This window comes from Megalops cyprinoides, chromosome 24, assembly GCF_013368585.1.
Source record: "Megalops cyprinoides isolate fMegCyp1 chromosome 24, fMegCyp1.pri, whole genome shotgun sequence".
Lineage (NCBI taxonomy): Eukaryota > Metazoa > Chordata > Actinopteri > Elopiformes > Megalopidae > Megalops > Megalops cyprinoides.
The window spans coordinates 1,081,950-1,099,538 of NC_050606.1; the positions used below are offsets into that span (position 1 = coordinate 1,081,950).

Below are 17,589 nucleotides of genomic sequence, written 5' to 3' on the forward strand. Positions count from 1 at the left end.
TCTGCTAAAGTAAGCCAGAGAAATGGACCGTCGGTACATTCTCGCTTTCATGTTGCTGCTGTGTACGTGAGTGATGGACTGGTTCTGTGGTCTTTTCTGGTACTTTATCATCTAAACCCTCTTCATTTTGATCCTTGTGTTTATCCCCCCGCACCCACTCCTAGAACATGGATATTTAATTAGAAGATCAGACCATTTAGCCCAGTTAGGCTGATCATTCTGCCTTCATGGTCTCAAACACTGTGTGCAGCCTGGTTTCAAGGGTTTGAAAAAAGAAAAAAAAAAACACATTTATGATCAGTTTACCTGTAAGTTATGTCCATTATTATCCTCTTGTTTTGCTGATAGAACTCATCTTTATAGCTTCTGTAACCCACTCTATCAATGCCTCTGAGAAACCTCAGATCTCCTGTCACCCTCCTCTTTCCCCCTGCTTTCTCAGGAATGGACTGGCTGCACTGTAACTGCTGTTTCCGGCAGGAGGGGCGGAGCTTCGCCGTCTCCAGCTGTGGCCACATCACCTGCGAGGGCTGCATCAACCCCAGTATGACACTGTCTGTCTGTCTGTCCGTCTGTTCGTACCTCAGAGCGCATCTCAGTGCATATCTCCGTACCTCAGAGCGTATCTCAGTGCATATCTCCATACCTCAGAGTGTATCTCAGTGCATATCTCCGTACCTCAGAGTGTATCTCAGTGCATATCTCCGTACCTCAGAGCGTATCTCAGTGCATATCTCCGTACCTCAGAGTGTATCTCAGTGCATATCTCCGTACCTCAGAGCTTATCTCAGTGCATATTTCCATACTTCAGAGCATATCTCAGTGCGTATCTCCATACCTCAGAGCGTATCTCAGTGCATAATTGCGGATTTCAGTGCGTATCTACGTATCTCAGAATGTGCAGGCTTCTTTGCTTGGCCTGTGTGTGAAACACTGAGTCTCAGAAACACCAGTGTCTCAGTTGTGAAGACATCTGTGTCAGACCATGGGGTACGAGCAGTTTCATTACCTCATCTACAAATTGGTCATTTTATCCTGTGAAAATGTATTCCTCTCTCCTGGACACCTACAGGAATCACATGGAGCATCATGGACTATAAAAACACTGGGAATTCCCACACTGCATACCCTTGTCAATCAGAAATTCCCTAAAACATTAAAACTCGTTTGGACACACAAAAACGTGATCAGAATGTGGCAGTGTACTTTTACAGTACAGGATGTGAGGGGGGACGGCTGCCTATGTGATTATCCTCCGTGATAAACCGTAAGGAACACGTTACAGTTTGCTGTGGTGAGTGTCCATGTGAGCGTGTTCTATGTGCTGTGTGTTCTCCCTAGAGCAGTGCAATATCTGCGGATCCAGCTGTAATTACCTCCCCATCTCTGACAAGGTGAGTCACTGCATTTGAGGCTGTCAGTACAGCAAGAGAGAGAAATACAACAAAGTGAAATAAAATAAAAGAAATATGGAAATGCTAATACTATTGTCAGATCCTGAAAATATGGAAAAACCTAACAGTGCCTTGATGTAGACACATACAGAGCGATTTAAAAATGGGGGAGCAGGGGAACATCCCTAAATAATTACTAAGGTTAAACAGATGTCATGTTCCTTTGTAAGATGTGAGTGTAATAGTGGCATATGTGTATGTATATTTCCACACTGTGTGTATATATAAATTTATTCACATGTTCATGATGCGCATGACCGTGACCTTTTGTTTCTGTGTTGAAGATGAAGCCGCGAGAGCAGGTGTACTTTAAAGACCCAGTGAAGCTCCTTCAGTCTCGCCTGGAGCACATATCTCAGGTCTGTGTGTGTGTGTGTGTGTGTGTGTGTGTGTGTGGATGAAATGAACAAGGGTTATTTAACAGATCGTGTGTGTTCGTGGAGAGTGAATGTGTTGGACATGTGGGGTGTGTGCTGGGTGTGTCCTCACTCTCCTCTTTCCCTGTGTCTCTCAGATCGCTCTGTTTCAGCGTCGGCAGAAGGAGAGGGTGACGGCCTTCTTCAAACACAAGTCCCTGGAGCTGGAGAGGAGGCTGAAGGAGGTGATGGAGCAGAGCTACAGGTGGGGACACCTCTCCTTCATTTGCTTTGGTACCCCTCTCTCTCCCTTAAGTCTCTCTCCTTCATGAACTTTTTATCCCTCTCTCCTTTCACCCCTCCCCCCTGCTTCTGCTGGTCCTCATTACACAGTGTTGTAAAACTGGCCTTTGAAGTGCACTTTTCCTTAGATCTGCCCGCAACACCTCTTTTGTTCTGACTTAAAAAACACATGCGCCTGCGAGTCACTTCCACGCGCCTCTCAGAACCCCCTCTGATCGCAGTGCAGGACAGAGCAGCCCCAGTTATGTACTTAGAATGCACTCCGCTGCATGTCCCAGTCAGAAGGGAAGGAGATTATATCTGCTACAGACCAGCGTCTTAGCAGTAAAGCAGTGAGGAATGGTACTATATTAACATTTTTCCCTCCCCCTCTGTCTCTCCACCTGACCCCCACCTTCACCCCTCTTCCTCCTCGCCTCCTCCCTCCCTCTCTGTCCCCGCAGGGAACTGTCAGCCCTGAAGCGAGAGAACGCAGAGCTGAAGAAGCCGCTGTCTCAGAGGAGGGTTAGACTGACTGGCCATTCCACATAAATGTCCAGCATATTATCAGCACCCCTTCAGTGTACTTCTCTCTCTCACACACACCCTCTCCCCCCTTTCTCTCCCTGTCTCAGGTATCTCCAGGGCAGTTTCAGACAAGCAGGTGAGCACGGCAGCCGTCACTGATCTCACTCACCTTAGCTCACCTAGCTGTTTTAGACATGGAGGTCTGCCTCATGTCAGGTTTTAGGTTTGTTTGTTTTAACACACTCACACATGATACACAGTAGTAATTTGTTTTGGAGCTAGGGAGCGCGAGCTGGTAGCAGTGAGCTGTAGCGGTGTCTGTGATACAGCAGCGGGGAGAGCGAGCTGTAGCGGCGTCTGTGATACAGCAGCGGGGAGAGTGAGCTGTAGCGGCGTCTGTGATACAGCAGCGGGGAGAGCGAGCTGTAGCGGCGTCTGTGATACAGCAGCGGGGAGAGTGAGCTGTAGCGGCGTCTGTGATACAGCAGCGGGGAGAGCGAGCTGTAGCGGCGTCTGTGATACAGCAGCGGGGAGAGTGAGCTGTAGCGGCGTCTGTGATACAGCAGCGGGGAGAGCGAGCTGTAGCGGCGTCTGTGATACAGCAGCGGGGAGAGCGAGCTGTAACAGCGGGGAGAGCGAGCTGTAGCGGTGTCTGTGATACAGCAGCGGGGAGAGTGAGCTGTAGCACTGAGCTGTAGCGGCGTCTGTGATACAGCAGCGGGGAGAGTGAGCTGTAGCGGCGTCTGTGATACAGCAGCGGGGAGAGCGAGCTGTAGCGGCGTCTGTGATACAGCAGCGGGGAGAGCGAGCTGTAGCGGCGTCTGTGATACAGCAGCGGGGAGAGTGAGCTGTAGCGGCGTCTGTGATACAGCAGCGGGGAGAGTGAGCTGTAGCGGCGTCTGTGATACAGCAGCGGGGAGAGCGAGCTGTAACAGCGGGGAGAGCGAGCTGTAGCGGTGTCTGTGATACAGCAGCGGGGAGAGTGAGCTGTAGCACTGAGCTGTAGCGGCGTCTGTGATACAGCAGCGGGGAGAGTGAGCTGTAGCGGCGTCTGTGATACAGCAGCGGGGAGAGCGAGCTGTAGCGGCGTCTGTGATACAGCAGCGGGGAGAGCGAGCTGTAGCGGCGTCTGTGATACAGCAGCGGGGAGAGTGAGCTGTAGCGGCGTCTGTGATACAGCAGCGGGGAGAGTGAGCTGTAGCGGCGTCTGTGATACAGCAGCAGGGAGAGCGAGCTGTAGCGGTGTCTGTGATACAGCAGCGGGGAGAGCGAGCTGTAGCGGTGTCTGTGATACAGCAGCGGGGAGAGTGAGCTGTAGCAAGGAGCTGTAGCGGCGTCTGTGATACAGCAGCGGGGAGAGCGAGCTGTAGCGGCGTCTGTGATACAGCAGCGGGGAGAGTGAGCTGTAGCGGTGTCTGTGATACAGCAGCGGGGAGAGTGAGCTGTAGCGGTGTCTGTGATACAGCAGCGGGGAGAGCGAGCTGTAGCGGTGTCTGTGATACAGCAGCGGGGAGAGCGAGCTGTAGCGGTGTCTGTGATACAGCAGCAGGGAGAGTGAGCTGTAGCAAGGAGCTGTAGCAGTGTCTGTGATACAGCAGAGGCTTTGCTGTTGCAGTTGCATTAAGGTGTCTGTCTTGTTCAAAGCTCCTGCAGGCTGTCTCGCCCGGTGGCTGTCACCCCTCCAGGTAATTCAACCTTTCCATCACTTACATTGAATTACTTTCCTCCTGCAGGTAAAGTGTGTGTGTGTGTGTGTGTGTGTGTGTGTGTGTGTGTGAGTGAGTGTGTGTGTGTGTGTTGCACTGTTATCCTGCTGAGTGTTCCTGGTAACACGCTACAACTTAACAGGAACCTGGAGCATTTTAACAAGATATTAGCAATCCGGTTTAAACGCAGCATACAGAGTCAAACAACACGCTAACTTCCATTTGTTTTTCCCCCAAAACACAGCACACACAGCACACACAGCACACACAGCACACACAGCACACACAGCACACACAGCACAAACAGCACACACAGCACACACAGCACACACAGCACACACAGCACACACAGCACACACAGCAGTGACCCCTGTCGGTCACAGTTCGAAGGCGGGGCCAATTCTAGCGAAAGACAGGTGATTCACATGTGGTGCATCTGTACACTGATCAAAGGAACTAATCAGATGTACTGCAAGTGTTACACACAGTAGTTTATGTTTACTCATTTGGAAACACTAACTTTAAATAGCCAGTTACCTAACAGACCTAGCTCTACACATGACAAAGAGACAAATTTAGATACAGTCCAAAAAAAAAAAACCCAAAAATAATTAGAACATAAAAAATAACGGACATCTTTATCAAAGTGCTGCTCCTCTAAAATGAATGGATGATAACTAACAAAATAATTAAAAAGTAAATGGTGACAGTTGCTGTTTCCTGAGGGAAGGGAGGGGTTTTCTCGCAGACAGATGGTGGTGTTGCACACTCATTGTTTATCACCGTGGTGGTGTTAGTCGTAATGGGGATATGAACCGTGCCAGCGCTGTGTGTGTTAATTCCGCACGGTTTCTGTCTCTCCTCAGTTACGCCCCGCCTTCGCGTCTGCACCGCCAGGTAGGACCAGCCCCCCCAGCTCCGACATACAGCACCGTCCACCTCAACAATATGCTGTAGGACTTACTGTACAGGCGTCTGTTTGGTGATAACCAGCTGTGTGTGTGTGCGTGCTCCTGTATGTATGTGTGTGTGTGTGTGTGTGTGTGCGTTCTCCTGTATGTATGTGTGTGTGTGTGTGTGTGCGTGCTCCTGTATGTATGTGTGTGTGTGTGTGTGTGTGTGTGCGTGCTCCTGTATGTGTGTGTATGTGCGTGCTCCTGTATGTATGTGTGTGTGTGTGTGCTCCTGTATGTATGTATGTGTGTGTGTGTGCGTGCTCCTGTATGTGTGTGTGTGTGTGTGCGTGCTCCTGTATGTGTGTGTGTGTGTGTGCGTGTGTGTGTGTGCGTGCTCCTGTATGTGTGTGTGTGTGTGTGTGTGTGCATGTGTGTGTGTGCGTGTGCGTATGTGTGTGCGTGCTCCTGTATGTGTGTGTGTGTGCGTGTGTGTATGTGTGTGTGTGCATGTGCGTGTGCGTGCTCCTGTATGTATGTGTGTGTGTGTGTGCGTGTGTGCGTGTGCGTGTGTGTGCATGTGTGTGTTGCAGCCACCCTGGCTCCGGAGAGCCGATGCAGAGGTTGAGAGACAGTCGTTCTGGTCACATCCCCACAGTGAGTCCCCTCTCTCAGCACCGACACCCACATGCTTGCTTTGCATTGCGCTGTGTCCAACAGTGTCTTGCTCCAGTGCGCTCCCTTTGTGTTGTCACCGTGTCTCCAGTGTGTGTCCCGGCTGTGTAGCGTAGTGCTGAAGGAGCAGGACTCGTAACCGAAAGGTTGCCAGTTCAGGTCCCCGCTTCAATGTACCATTGGGAAATGTACTTAATCCACAATTGCCTCAGTAAACATCCAACTCTATAAATTTATAACATTTATCAAAAAAACTGTAACTGATGTCATCTGCTAAATGCCAACAATGTAATGTATTCAGTGCGTTCCCTGTGTGATCAGTGTGTCTCTCCCGCAGACCCCCGGCTCGGTCGCCTCCCTCTCCAGCCTGAGCTCTCTGCGGGACCACGCCCCACGTGAGTAGCAGCAAGGATGATCTGACAATCTAACAGCTAACTGAAGAATTTTACTCAAACATAATAATCAGGAAATAATACAGAAAATAATTTAATAAAATACAGCATCTGAGACCTTGGGGAGACTCACCAGGGTTGCCAGATCCTTGTGCCCTTTCCACCAGACCTGGTCCTCCTTTCTGGAGGTTGGGAGTTGAGTGTGTTCCGTCTCTCTCTGGTGCAGGCACTCCCACAAACCCCATGGGCACACCACACAGGTACGCAGTTTCACCCTTTCCAGGAAGGTCCAAGCCACATCGCTCATCACCCAGCGGGAGCACAGCTCTTCCCTCTCTCTCACACAGGCCAGGTCCAGTGACGCCCAACTTCTTCCAGTTTCAGTTTGGACCTGGGACGCTCCAGTCCCCCATGACACGCAGTCAGTTCTCAGGTAGGCACACACACTCGTACCACATCTCTCACACATGCACACACACACACACACTCATACCTGCACTCGCAGCCAGACACACACACAAACCACCTCACACACGCTCACTCATATACACAGACACACACAAACCAACTCACACACACTCATACTCACAATCGCAGTCACACACACACACTTACACCACCTCACGCAATGTCACAGACTCACCGATAGACACACACACTTACAACACCTCAAGCAATGTCACAGCCAGACACACACCATCTCAAACATTTTGTTTCACACCCACCACACACACACACATGCACTCACTCAGACACACGCTCTCTTGTACCCAAGATGCCACAGGTGACATTACAGGTCTGTGTTGCAGACTTACCGCGGATGTTCAACTGAACACAGACAGGGGAAGGAGAGGGAGAGAGCAGGAGGAAAAGACCCCTCCCCTACACACCCAGCACTCAGAGGACACAACACCTCAGACAACTGCAGTTTGTTCAAGTTTATTAGAAACAGGTACAAAAGTCCAGTCCACCACAAAAGGAGTCTGTCTTTGCATGCCAGGGTGTGTGAAGTCACCAGTGTGAACCACCAGCCTCTAGGGTGAGACACCTTCTAATTCAACACTCCTAAGTCCACCGAAGAACACGTTCATCTCTGATCTCTCCCTGCAAAACCTTCCATAATTACAAATTCCCATGTTCCCATAGAGTTGCTGTAGATGCTGTGCTGGTGACGTTGCGGTAATGACACGGACACACTGTGGAGGTTAAGGTCGGAGGCTGGGGTTAAAGCTCATGGATAAGGCTTTACATCCTGGCAGCATGCTCACAACCCTCAACCACTCACACAGGTTCATTCAACACAAGCTGCAGCAGAGTCTAAAAGTTTGTTTTTTTTTTAAATAAAACATCTTCCAGCTACTGATTCAGATATGGACTCAGAGTCCAGGCCACTGTTAAGCCACGTGTAAAATAGTTGTCGGTATAAGAATCTTTCACACTCATCCTCACAGAGTCTGCACACTACAAAAAAGTCAAAGCTAAAAAATAAATTAAATCAGCTTTAAATTCAGTAGGATGCATTTGCGCCCTCCCTGACATTCGTATATACCTACAATAAAATATGTTTAAACAAGCACAGAGGTTGTAGTGATACTTTAAAGTGTTCGGCTGCTAGGATTAAGTCAGATCTTTTAAGTGGTTATGACTGCACATATAACTACACTGCTCTCTCATTGAAAGTAATGGCTGTATGGATGCGCACCAATACTGCATGTTGCTGAGAGTCACCACAACACATGGTAGCAGTGAGTGTGTGTGTGAGTTTAAGTGTGAGTGTGAGTGTGTGTGTGTGTGTGAGTGTGTGTGTGTGTGTGTTCTCCTTCGTATCAGTGTTTCAGACCTGAATGCTTATCAGACAGTCCTCAAATCAGTCAAGTATTTCCATACAGCTAGACCATATTAGCTAGGCCATATGAACATGGGTTTGAGAGTTGACCACAGGAGGTCAAGGGGACTGTGTCAGAGAAATAAATCAGCAGCCAAAACAATGTTACTAACAGCCTAAAGCTTCCCCTCTTTCCTATGGTGCGTTCAAAGCACAAAGAAAGACGGAACCAAGAACCCCACAACTCAAAAGGGGGGTTTGGGTAATATACCAGAGAGAGTTGTGCCCACCAACACTGGTGCAGAGTGGGGGAAAACATTTAGGGTGACACACATATTGTCAGAGGGAAGAGTTTTAAAGTAACACTCATTCTGTCTAGGAAGGGAAGACAATAAACGTCACACACATCCAGGACAGACGAGGAAGAAGTTTAACGTGATGCATCCGGTCAGACAGGAAGACCTTTAAAATGACACACATTTTATAACAGAGGGAAGCAATTTTGTGTAACGCACACTGTGACAGTATGTTTGTGTGGAGCAGTGAGGGGTCTGCACAGGCCAGCTAACCCCTGAAACGCACAGGCCGCCAGCTAACCCCTGAAACGCACAGGCACAGGAGCGCGTTCATGACCCCTGAAACGCACAGGGCTGAGGAGCGCGTTCATGACCCCTGAAACGCACAGGGCTGAGGAGCGCGTTCATGACCCCTGAAACGCACAGGGCTGAGGAGCGCGTTCATGACCCCTGAAACGCACAGGGCTGAGGAGCGCGTTCACAGCAGGCGTTACTTCACTGCAGCTCCAGCCTGAAACTAAAGGCTTAACACACGCTGGGGGAGAAATAAAAAGAAAAATTTGAATTCAGGTTACAAAAGAATTTAATGAACAACATGGCATCTAAAATATAGGGCTCCAAATTGCAAGTGCAACAGTCTACACAGAGCTGTACGGTACAAGTCCGCTGTTGGTGACCGGCTTTCAGTGAATGGGAGAAACAGCTGCTAAACTCCCTTGCCTCATTCTACAACGAAAAGTCTAAAACTGCCCGGCACCAACACTGTCAGCCTCCTTCTCTCCACCGTACTGTGAACTAGCTACGCTCAAGTACCTAAAGAGGACAAACGGAAAAGTTATAATCTCTCTACATTTTAAAGTTACTGCTCTGCTACTTATACTGGGCTCCGGCGCAAACAGAACTCAGAACGCTACATAATATATACAAACAAAACGGGAGAACAGTAAACACACAGGGGACACATTCAGTAGACCAGTGTACACAGCCAGAGGCGTCCTTCAGGGCCCCGGCAGCTTGCTTCAGGATTTCAGCAGAGGCAGAGGGGTGGGGAGGCCGCAGGTAAGAGACACGACACCTGTTAGCGTCTCCCCTCAGACGCTGGGCGGACACGGCTCAGCATCTCACACACTCGCACACACACACAGACTGAAACCTACACTCGCCCCGTCACACGTACGCGCAGATGTCCACCGACGGTCAGTCTCACATTTGCGCACAATGGTTGCAGTGTTGGAGGGGTGGAAGTCACATTGGTGTGCTGATAGGGTTGGGTCTGTCCTTTGTCCGTATGGAGATATGTACAGAGAAAATTAAAAGTGGAGCTAAAATAACAAAGCCCGGTTTCCACCCAGCCCCTCCCAGCAGCGCTCGCTCAGTCGGTGACGTTGACCTCCACGTCCGACGCCCCACTCTCCTGGCTGGCAAACCAGTCCCGCACCTGCTGGTAGCTCATCCGCGACTTGCGGCAGAGGGCGTCCAGGTCTTTCTCCTGCAGAGCGCCCGTCTGCCGGCGGTACACCTCCAGAGGATGGACATCCGTCCCAGAGTTCCCGGCGATGCCGGGCTCGCGAGAGTCCGCCGCCTCGCCGTTCTCCTGGAGCTTGCGCCTGCGGCTTCCGCCCCGCGAGGCCCCGCCCCCGGCGCCGTTGGCCCCGCCTCCCTCACGCTGCTGTGCCAGCTCAGCCATGAACTGCTCGCGTACGCCGCGCACCCAGCGCAGCTGCCCGTTCTTCACCGCGTAGCGCGTGTCGCCAAACCACTGGATGACGTCGGCGCGGGGCAGGCCGGTCAGCGCCACCAGCCGCGTGTAGTCCTCGCTCTTGGGCCACTGGCAGCGCAGGAAGTGCTGCTTCAGCACGTCCAGCTGCTCCTTGGTCTTCCTCGGACGGCCGGCGGCGGTCAGCACGGGCGAGGAGGAGGAGGAGGAGGACGAGGTGGTCACGGAGGGGGAAGGGCTGGAGAGGAGGGGGGGGCTGGCTTTGGAGGAGCGGGCAGGTTTTTGGGAGGGGACCCCCGCGGCGGCACGTTTGTGGGGGAGGGCGGCAGAGGCGGGGGAGGGAGAGGCGGCCGTGACAGGCGAGGGGGAGGGGGAGGAGGCGGCAGCAGCGGCCAGCGGGGGGTGCTGGGTCTCTGGGTCGCTGCGGGTGCTGATCAGCTGCAGAGGCTGCTCTTCCTCACTCTCCTCCTCCTTCTCTTCCTCCTCCTCTTCCTCCTCCACCTCTACTGTGTGCTCAAAGGACAGAACTTCCTCTTCCTCCTCCTCCTCGTTTTCCTCTTCCTCCCTGGCTGCCTGTCCCTCCTTCACTGCCTCCAGGCTGCTGGAGAGGAAGTTTTCGAAGAAGCGGTCGTCCCCCGCCCCGTTGCTGCGGATGGCCCTGCCTCGCGCCCCACCCCGGGCGGCCCCGCCCTGCTGGTGCCGGGGCCCGTGGGCGATGAGGGGCAGAGGGTGCAGCTGGTGGCCGTTCTTGCCCCCGCGGGAGGGGGAGAGGGGCTGCGCCACGCCCACACCGCCCCGCCCGTTGCGCAGCTGGTAGCGGCTGTCGCTGAACCACTTGCGGATGTCGTTGCGGCTGAGGCCGGTCTCCTCCTGCAGGCGGCGCAGCTCCGCCTCCGCCGGCCAGTTCTCCCGCAGGAAGCTGCTCCGCAGGACGGCCAGCTGGGCTTTCGACTTCTTGTAGCGGCCGTGCCGCCGCTGGGAGCTGGGCGCCGCCTCCAGGGGGCTGAGGGTGTCCGCCGGTGGGCGGTAGTAGTAGGAGTCCTGAGGCGGGGGCAGGGAGGAGCGGAAGTGGGGGACGGGGCGTGGCCTGGGCGGCTCGGGGACCTCCAGCTTGGGCCGTTTGATGGGCAGGGGCCTCTCCGCCATGCCGCTGTCGCTGTCGTCCTGTTCGTCCTCAGGCCCGAGCTCGTCGCGCCCGTGCTCCCCGCCCCTCTCCTCCTCCTCCTCCCGCTCGCCTCCGACGCAGCGATCCGGCCCCGCCAGCTTGCGGCGCGTCTCCTCGATCTCCTCCGAGGCCCAGCTGATGCCGTACTTGATGCGCTGCACCATGAACCACACCTTGACCTTGTCCAGCGGCAGGGCGCAGCCGCGGGCCAGCGCCGCCACCTCCCGCGACGTCGGGTAGGGGAAGACGTTGAAGGCCTGCACCAGCTCGGGGATGCAGTCCAGCTCCCGGGTCTGGTCGGACTGCGTCCACACCAGCTTCAGCCCCTCGGACACCAGCGGCAGGCACACCACCGAGTTGTGGTTGGTGCTGAAGCTGACCACGGCGCTGGCGGGCCCGCCTCCCTCGCTGCCGTCGCTGTCCGCCGCCGCCTGCTCGGGCTTCCCGTTGCTGCTGCAGTGGGACCGTTTGTAGGAGATCCTGGAGGGGTCTCTCCTCACCTCCCTGACGAACGCCTGCTGCCCGGCCTCCATCCTGCTTCCTCTGTCACGGTCGCCGTGTGTCGCCATCGGCCTCCTCAGCCCCTCCACCCTTCACTCCCAACTGCAAAACACAACAGCCGCAGAGAGCGGGGTAAGTTAATGGCAGAGGCAGAGAGAGGGGTTAGTTAATGGCAGGGAGCGGGGTTAGTTAATGGCAGGGAGTGGGGTTAGTTAATGGCAGAGAGTGGGATTAGTTAATGGCAGAGAGTGGGATTAGTTAATGGCAGAGGCAGAGAGAGGGGTTAGTTAATGGCAGAGGCAGAGAGGGGGGTTAGTTAATGGCAGAGAGAGTGGTTAGTTAATGGCAGAGAGAGGGGTTAGTTAATGGCAGAGGCAGAGAGGGGTTAGTTAATGGCAGGGAGTGGGGTTAGTTAATGGCAGAGGCAGAGAGGGGTTAGTTAATGGCAGGGAGTGGGGTTAGTTAATGGCAGGGAGCGGGGTTAGTTAATGGCAGAGAGAGGGGTTAGTTAATGGCAGAGAGTGGGGTTAGTTAATGGCAGAGAGTGGGATTAGTTAATGGCAGAGGCAGAGAGAGGGGTTAGTTAATGGCAGAGGCAGAGAGAGTGGTTAGTTAATGGCAGAGAGAGGGGTTAGTTCATGGCAGAGGCAGAGAGAGGGGTTAGTTCATGGCAGAGGCAGAGAGAAGGGTTAATGGCAGAGGCAGAGAGAGTGGTTAGTTAATGACAGAGGCAGAGAGAGGGGTTAGTTAATGACAGAGGCAGAGAGAGGGGTTAGTTAATGACAGAGGCAGAGAGAGGGGTTAGTTAATGGCAGAGGTAGAGAGAGGGGTTAGTTAATGGCAGAGAGAGGGGTTAGTTAATGGCAGAGAGAGGGGTTAGTTAATGGCAGGGAGTAGGATTAGTTAATGGCAGAGAGAGGGGTTAGTTAATGGCAGAGGCAGAGAGAGGGGTTAGTTAATGGCAGAGGCAGAGAGAGTGGTTAGTTAATGGCAGAGGTAGAGAGAGGGGTTAGTTAATGGCAGGGAGTGGGGTTAGTTAATGGCAGAGAGTGGGATTAGTTAATGGCAGAGAGAGGGGTTAGTTAATGGCAGAGAGAGGGGTTAGTTAATGGCAGAGAGTGGGATTAGTTAATGGCAGAGAGAGGGGTTAGTTAATGCAGAGGCATTCTGTTTGCAACTCCAGTGAAAAAGTGGTCTAACCCCAAGTGCTGTCTGAGCAGCACCAGTGAACCAAGGTATAACCACACTGATGGAGCACCACCCCCCCGTGTGAGTGAATCGAGAGGATCCCATTTATCTCCTGCCTGCGCGCCTGCACAAGCACAGCGGTAACACTGAGGGCCTAATGTGCAATCAGCAGTTCCTAATCAGCACTGCGGGGGGGGGGGGGGGGGGTGTAAAAACATGCATCGGATGTTCCGCTAGACAGAGTGCATTTCATGGCCCTTCACTTGCTGCCGCGGCTAAAATTTATTCTGAGGCTAAAATTATGGATTCCCATCACAGCCATGTAACACTCAGCCAGGCTTATCTCACATCAAAGAAATGCTATTCAAGGTAAAATGCTAATCCTGCTGCCAAACCAACCAGATTCTGTTATCCCTACACCCCCAAAATTCTATTTATTTACATCCTAAGAGAGCTAGCAACTCTCTCACAGTATCAAACACTGATGACCTAATGTCAAAACGGTCAGAAGACTTTGTTCAGAATTTCGATTCAGAAAATTAAGTTTTTTTTTCTTCAATTTTATTCAAACAGAAAAATGATAAAATCCTCATGATTGACAAGATGCTGGGATTTTTATGTACAGAATTTCCTGAAGCCTACTTACCCACCCCTCTCTGCCACTGGTAACCTGAATGCTATAATGGTATAACTATAACATCAGTGCAATTTAGACTGTAGCTTGTGAGTTACTAAAGACTAATAAGAGTGGGATTGTGGTGCTGAAGTGCTGGCATTTACGTGTGAAAATGCAGATGGCAATGAATGACCACATGCCCAAAATGCAGCACATACAGAAGAGCCAATCTGGGACAGCTCTGTGTACCGTGACCCTTGACCTCACATCATCCCAGAGGCTCTGGGGACTTTCACCTGATGTCGCCAGAACGGTGCCGTGACACGGTGACACAAATCGGCTTACTGTGACGCAATGTAACGCAAATCCTCCTCCGAGTGCCTTGGCGGCCTGTCGGAAAAATCCATCAGAAAAAACGTCTCTCTGGGTGCTGCCAGACCAGACGTGCCCTCGCCAGGTAAAGGGGGGCGGGCCTTACAGGAACACGAGCGCGGAACGCTGCACTCACCTGCTCCTGGGGCGCGCCCCTGCGGGCTCTGTGGTCGAGTCGCTCCACGAAAGACAGAAGCGGGGAGCTGGCCGTCTCTTTCCCCTGCAGCCTTCGCCTTGCAGCTCCCCCTCCCCCACAGCAGGAGGCACTGTGGTGCAGCAAGACCTCGACACTGTGGGAGAACGCCGGAGCGTTAAACAGGCCGTCACACGGTGCACTGAGAGCATGACGCAGTTTACATACACTGACCAGACTGACATTTACACTGCACTGAGAGAGAGGGTTAATACAGTGCATACACACTGACACTACAGCACATACACACTGACACTACAGCACACTAACACAGCACTGAGAGAGAGGGTTAATACAGTATATACACACTGACACTACAGCACACTAACACTGCACTGAGAGAGAGGGTTACAGTATATACACACTGACACTACAGCACACTAACACTGCACTGAGAGAGAGGGTTACAGTATATACACACACTGGCATTACAGTGTACACACTGACTGACTGTAGGGTACAGTATATTGACACCACACTAAAAGAGAAAAGGATAACACATTATACACAGTGAGTGGCCTCGCAAGTTTAACTTTGTTTTCTGCAGTTTAGATCACTGCATTGGATTGTTAGAAGAATATAACCAAACTGACCATTACTCAGGCACCATGTCTGTACATTACATAAAAATTGCAGTGTCTCATGTATATCGAGATAGAACCCAACTGATACATATCAACCTATAATGACTGAAAGTAGGGGGAAGACATGCCCGTCATCGTTGCCATTTTTCACCCTGTCGGTGTCCTCTGGTAACGTACTCTAAAAGCTTGGATTTCAGGGGTGAGATGTGTTTGACAGTCTATCCTTTTTCTGTGCTTTCATTCAGATACTTTTCCTTACACTAATAACAGTTCTGCGAAAACATGCATTAGTAGCTTTGCATTTCCTCTCGTGTCACACTTTGAGTTACGATGTATGAGCACACATTTACACTGATTCACTCCAAATTACCGCCAACACCTACAACAGATCTTTAATTAATACACGCGTGATATGTGCAGCTCCGTGCGCGCATCACCGCGCGTTTACAGCCCACGACGCGCACCTGTCCGCCCGCGCTGCGGCGAGCCCCCGGCCGAGCCTCAGTTGTTACAGCTGCTCCACATTTGCTCACAGCTGGAGCGACAAACACCGATCAATTCAGAGCCACCGGGCTACTGACAGAGTTCAAGCAGCCAGCAGCTGGCCGTCAGAGAGCGGACGCTTTCATACGTTTCTTACCATTAATCCCGATACGCTCATAGCGGCGCATCTTAGTGGCAGAGTGAATTGGGTAGCTGGGCGAACAATTTCCCTTTACTTACAGGATAGGAGACGTTAGCTCATTAGCCAGCTAGGTTTGTTATAAACATACTCAGAGAGACCTGTTACTTAGTCATCAATAAAATTAAACGCAGGTGACTCACTTTCAATCACGACTTGTGAGAGAATATTTGCCAGAGCATTACGCCTACTAGTGTAAGCCCATAAAGCTAACCAGACTAACTTATTTTCTGCTCTGATGGTAACGTGAAGCAAACTTAATGTGGCGATTAGCATAAACCGTTGAACATCTTGCTGGCCAGCAAGCTAGCTCCCCTGCTTGTTTTCAAACAACTGAAACTTCGTGATCAAGGAGGATATATCATTCTCGCTCGTGGGAATCTGATGTAGCCTGGCATTTACAAGCGAATTTTCTCTTCTACAGTCGCTTCGCGTGGGTTTGGCTAACTAGAGAAATAACTGGCTGAAAGTTGAGGGATGTCCATTACTAGCCACCAAGCTAACTTGCTAGCCAGCGACGCCACCAAACAATAGGGGACAACCGCTTGGCAGGCATTCTTTTACTGCGTGTTACTTTCTTCAAGGGCTTGATAACTGCAACCGTCTGAGGACGAACTGGCCAGCTAGCAAGCGGAACAAACGCTGCCATATGGAAAGATGTTTCGCGAATCACTTAGCTGGGGATTTAAATCCCAGTGACTTCCGAGCCGCTCGGGCCTCCGCAAAAGTGTGAGAATAATTTGTGGAGTTGCACAACAATGTCAATTGCTTGCTAGCTGGCGAACAATACCGTCCGTCCGCTGCCTCTTTTGTGGCGCAGCTGTGTAACTGGTGCTAGCCAGCTAACGCCAGAGAGCACAGGCGCACAGAGCCCGACACGCTCCAATAACACACAAAAACAAACTTACCCAATAAATGCGGTTAGTTTCGCACTTTCGCTTTTCTTTATCCGCGTATTTCTCTCCCCTCTCCCCCTTCTCTCTGTCTGAAGTTTGCGACACAATAAAACCACAACAATAACGACTGTGCCCCCTTGTCGCTTTTATGTCCGCACTGGGATATCTGGAGCACCACGGGTGTTTTGGTACAATAATTTCGCAGTCGCCAATTTCAGTTGATATACTGCTCAAAACTACCCCACAACTTTCTTTTCTTCAATTTGTATCAACTGTACAAAACAAAACAATTTTGAAATGTAGATTTTTTTTAATTATGAGTTCCATAAAACAAAAAAGTACGCGTCTCTTTGGTGTTACTTGCGTCGCTCCTTCTGTTCGTGTAGCTAGCTTTTGTTCTCCCCAAATCCCAAAGTGTTTTCCCCCGTCCGGCCAAATGGAGGCTAGGCTGAGGATAAGGAAACTCGGGAAACTAGGCCCCTATCTCCCGGGGTGACGGCGGAGTGGGCGTGTCCGTGTGATAGGTTAAGGCGGGGATTGGAGGAGAAGGGGGGGAGGAGGAGGAGGAGGAATCCCCGTGGGCGTGTCTTAGGGAGTGCTGTGTTCGTGTGTTGGATGAGGCGGGGATTGGAGGAGGAGGAATCACCGTGGGCGTGTCTTAGCCAGTGTGGAGAGCGTTTATTGGCTAAGGCGGGGATTGGAGGTGAAGGGAGAGGAGCAGGAATCAGCGTGGGCGTGTCTTAGCGAGTGCGGACTGAGATGAGCTCGAGCCCGGGCTGTCCTGCAAGTGGATATCGCCGCCATCTTTGTCGGGAAAGTTAACATTAGGACGCGGCTGGCTGGGCTAGCCAGCTAACAAGTAGCAAAGAAGCTAAAATAATCGGTTACTGTCCGGCCTTAGAATCATTAGACACACCAATACAGTGCTGCGCCTGGCAAACATTTGACATGTCACATTTATTGTTATATTATAAAATGTTGTATTTGTAAGTGAAAATGTGTGAACGGGATGGGAAATGTTCTGGTAACTACTTGAGGCGCCCCTTCACCTTTAACCTAGTGTCCTGCGAGTTAACGGTCCATTTTGCACAGGGACCTGGCGCGAGCCCGATTGTGAGCATGCGCAAGGGGCAGAGGCCTGGGGGCATGCACTCCAAACTTCACACGCAGTAATTGTGTGAGTTTAATTCAAACTGATCTAATGCGAACAGGGGCAGAATTTACACCAAGAAAATGCATCATGAAAGGAAGGACTTTGATCCTGTGAA

The 17,589-nt window shown here is 51.7% G+C and overlaps 2 protein-coding genes across 2 annotated transcripts; one reads left to right on the forward strand and one right to left on the reverse strand.

Moving 5' to 3' along the window:
- Positions 1 to 444: 444 nt before the first annotated feature.
- On the forward strand, positions 445 to 8,686 carry LOC118771474 (RING finger protein 212B-like). Its single transcript, XM_036519483.1, has 11 exons — positions 445 to 544; positions 1,342 to 1,394; positions 1,739 to 1,813; positions 1,969 to 2,075; positions 2,557 to 2,617; positions 2,728 to 2,756; positions 5,193 to 5,223; positions 6,232 to 6,289; positions 6,513 to 6,546; positions 6,634 to 6,719; positions 8,655 to 8,686. The coding sequence occupies exons 1-11, from the start codon at positions 445 to 447 to the stop codon at positions 8,684 to 8,686; spliced, it is 666 nt and encodes a 221-aa protein (XP_036375376.1).
- homeza (homeobox and leucine zipper encoding a) lies at positions 8,339 to 16,756 on the reverse strand. The gene is made up of 3 exons (XM_036518866.1): positions 16,334 to 16,756; positions 14,103 to 14,256; positions 8,339 to 11,892 (listed from the first exon to the last, which is right to left on the reverse strand). The coding sequence occupies exon 3, from the start codon at positions 11,856 to 11,858 to the stop codon at positions 9,780 to 9,782; it is 2,079 nt and encodes a 692-aa protein (XP_036374759.1). The 5' UTR covers positions 11,859 to 11,892; positions 14,103 to 14,256; positions 16,334 to 16,756; the 3' UTR covers positions 8,339 to 9,779.
- Between the last annotated feature and the right edge of the window lie 833 nt (positions 16,757 to 17,589).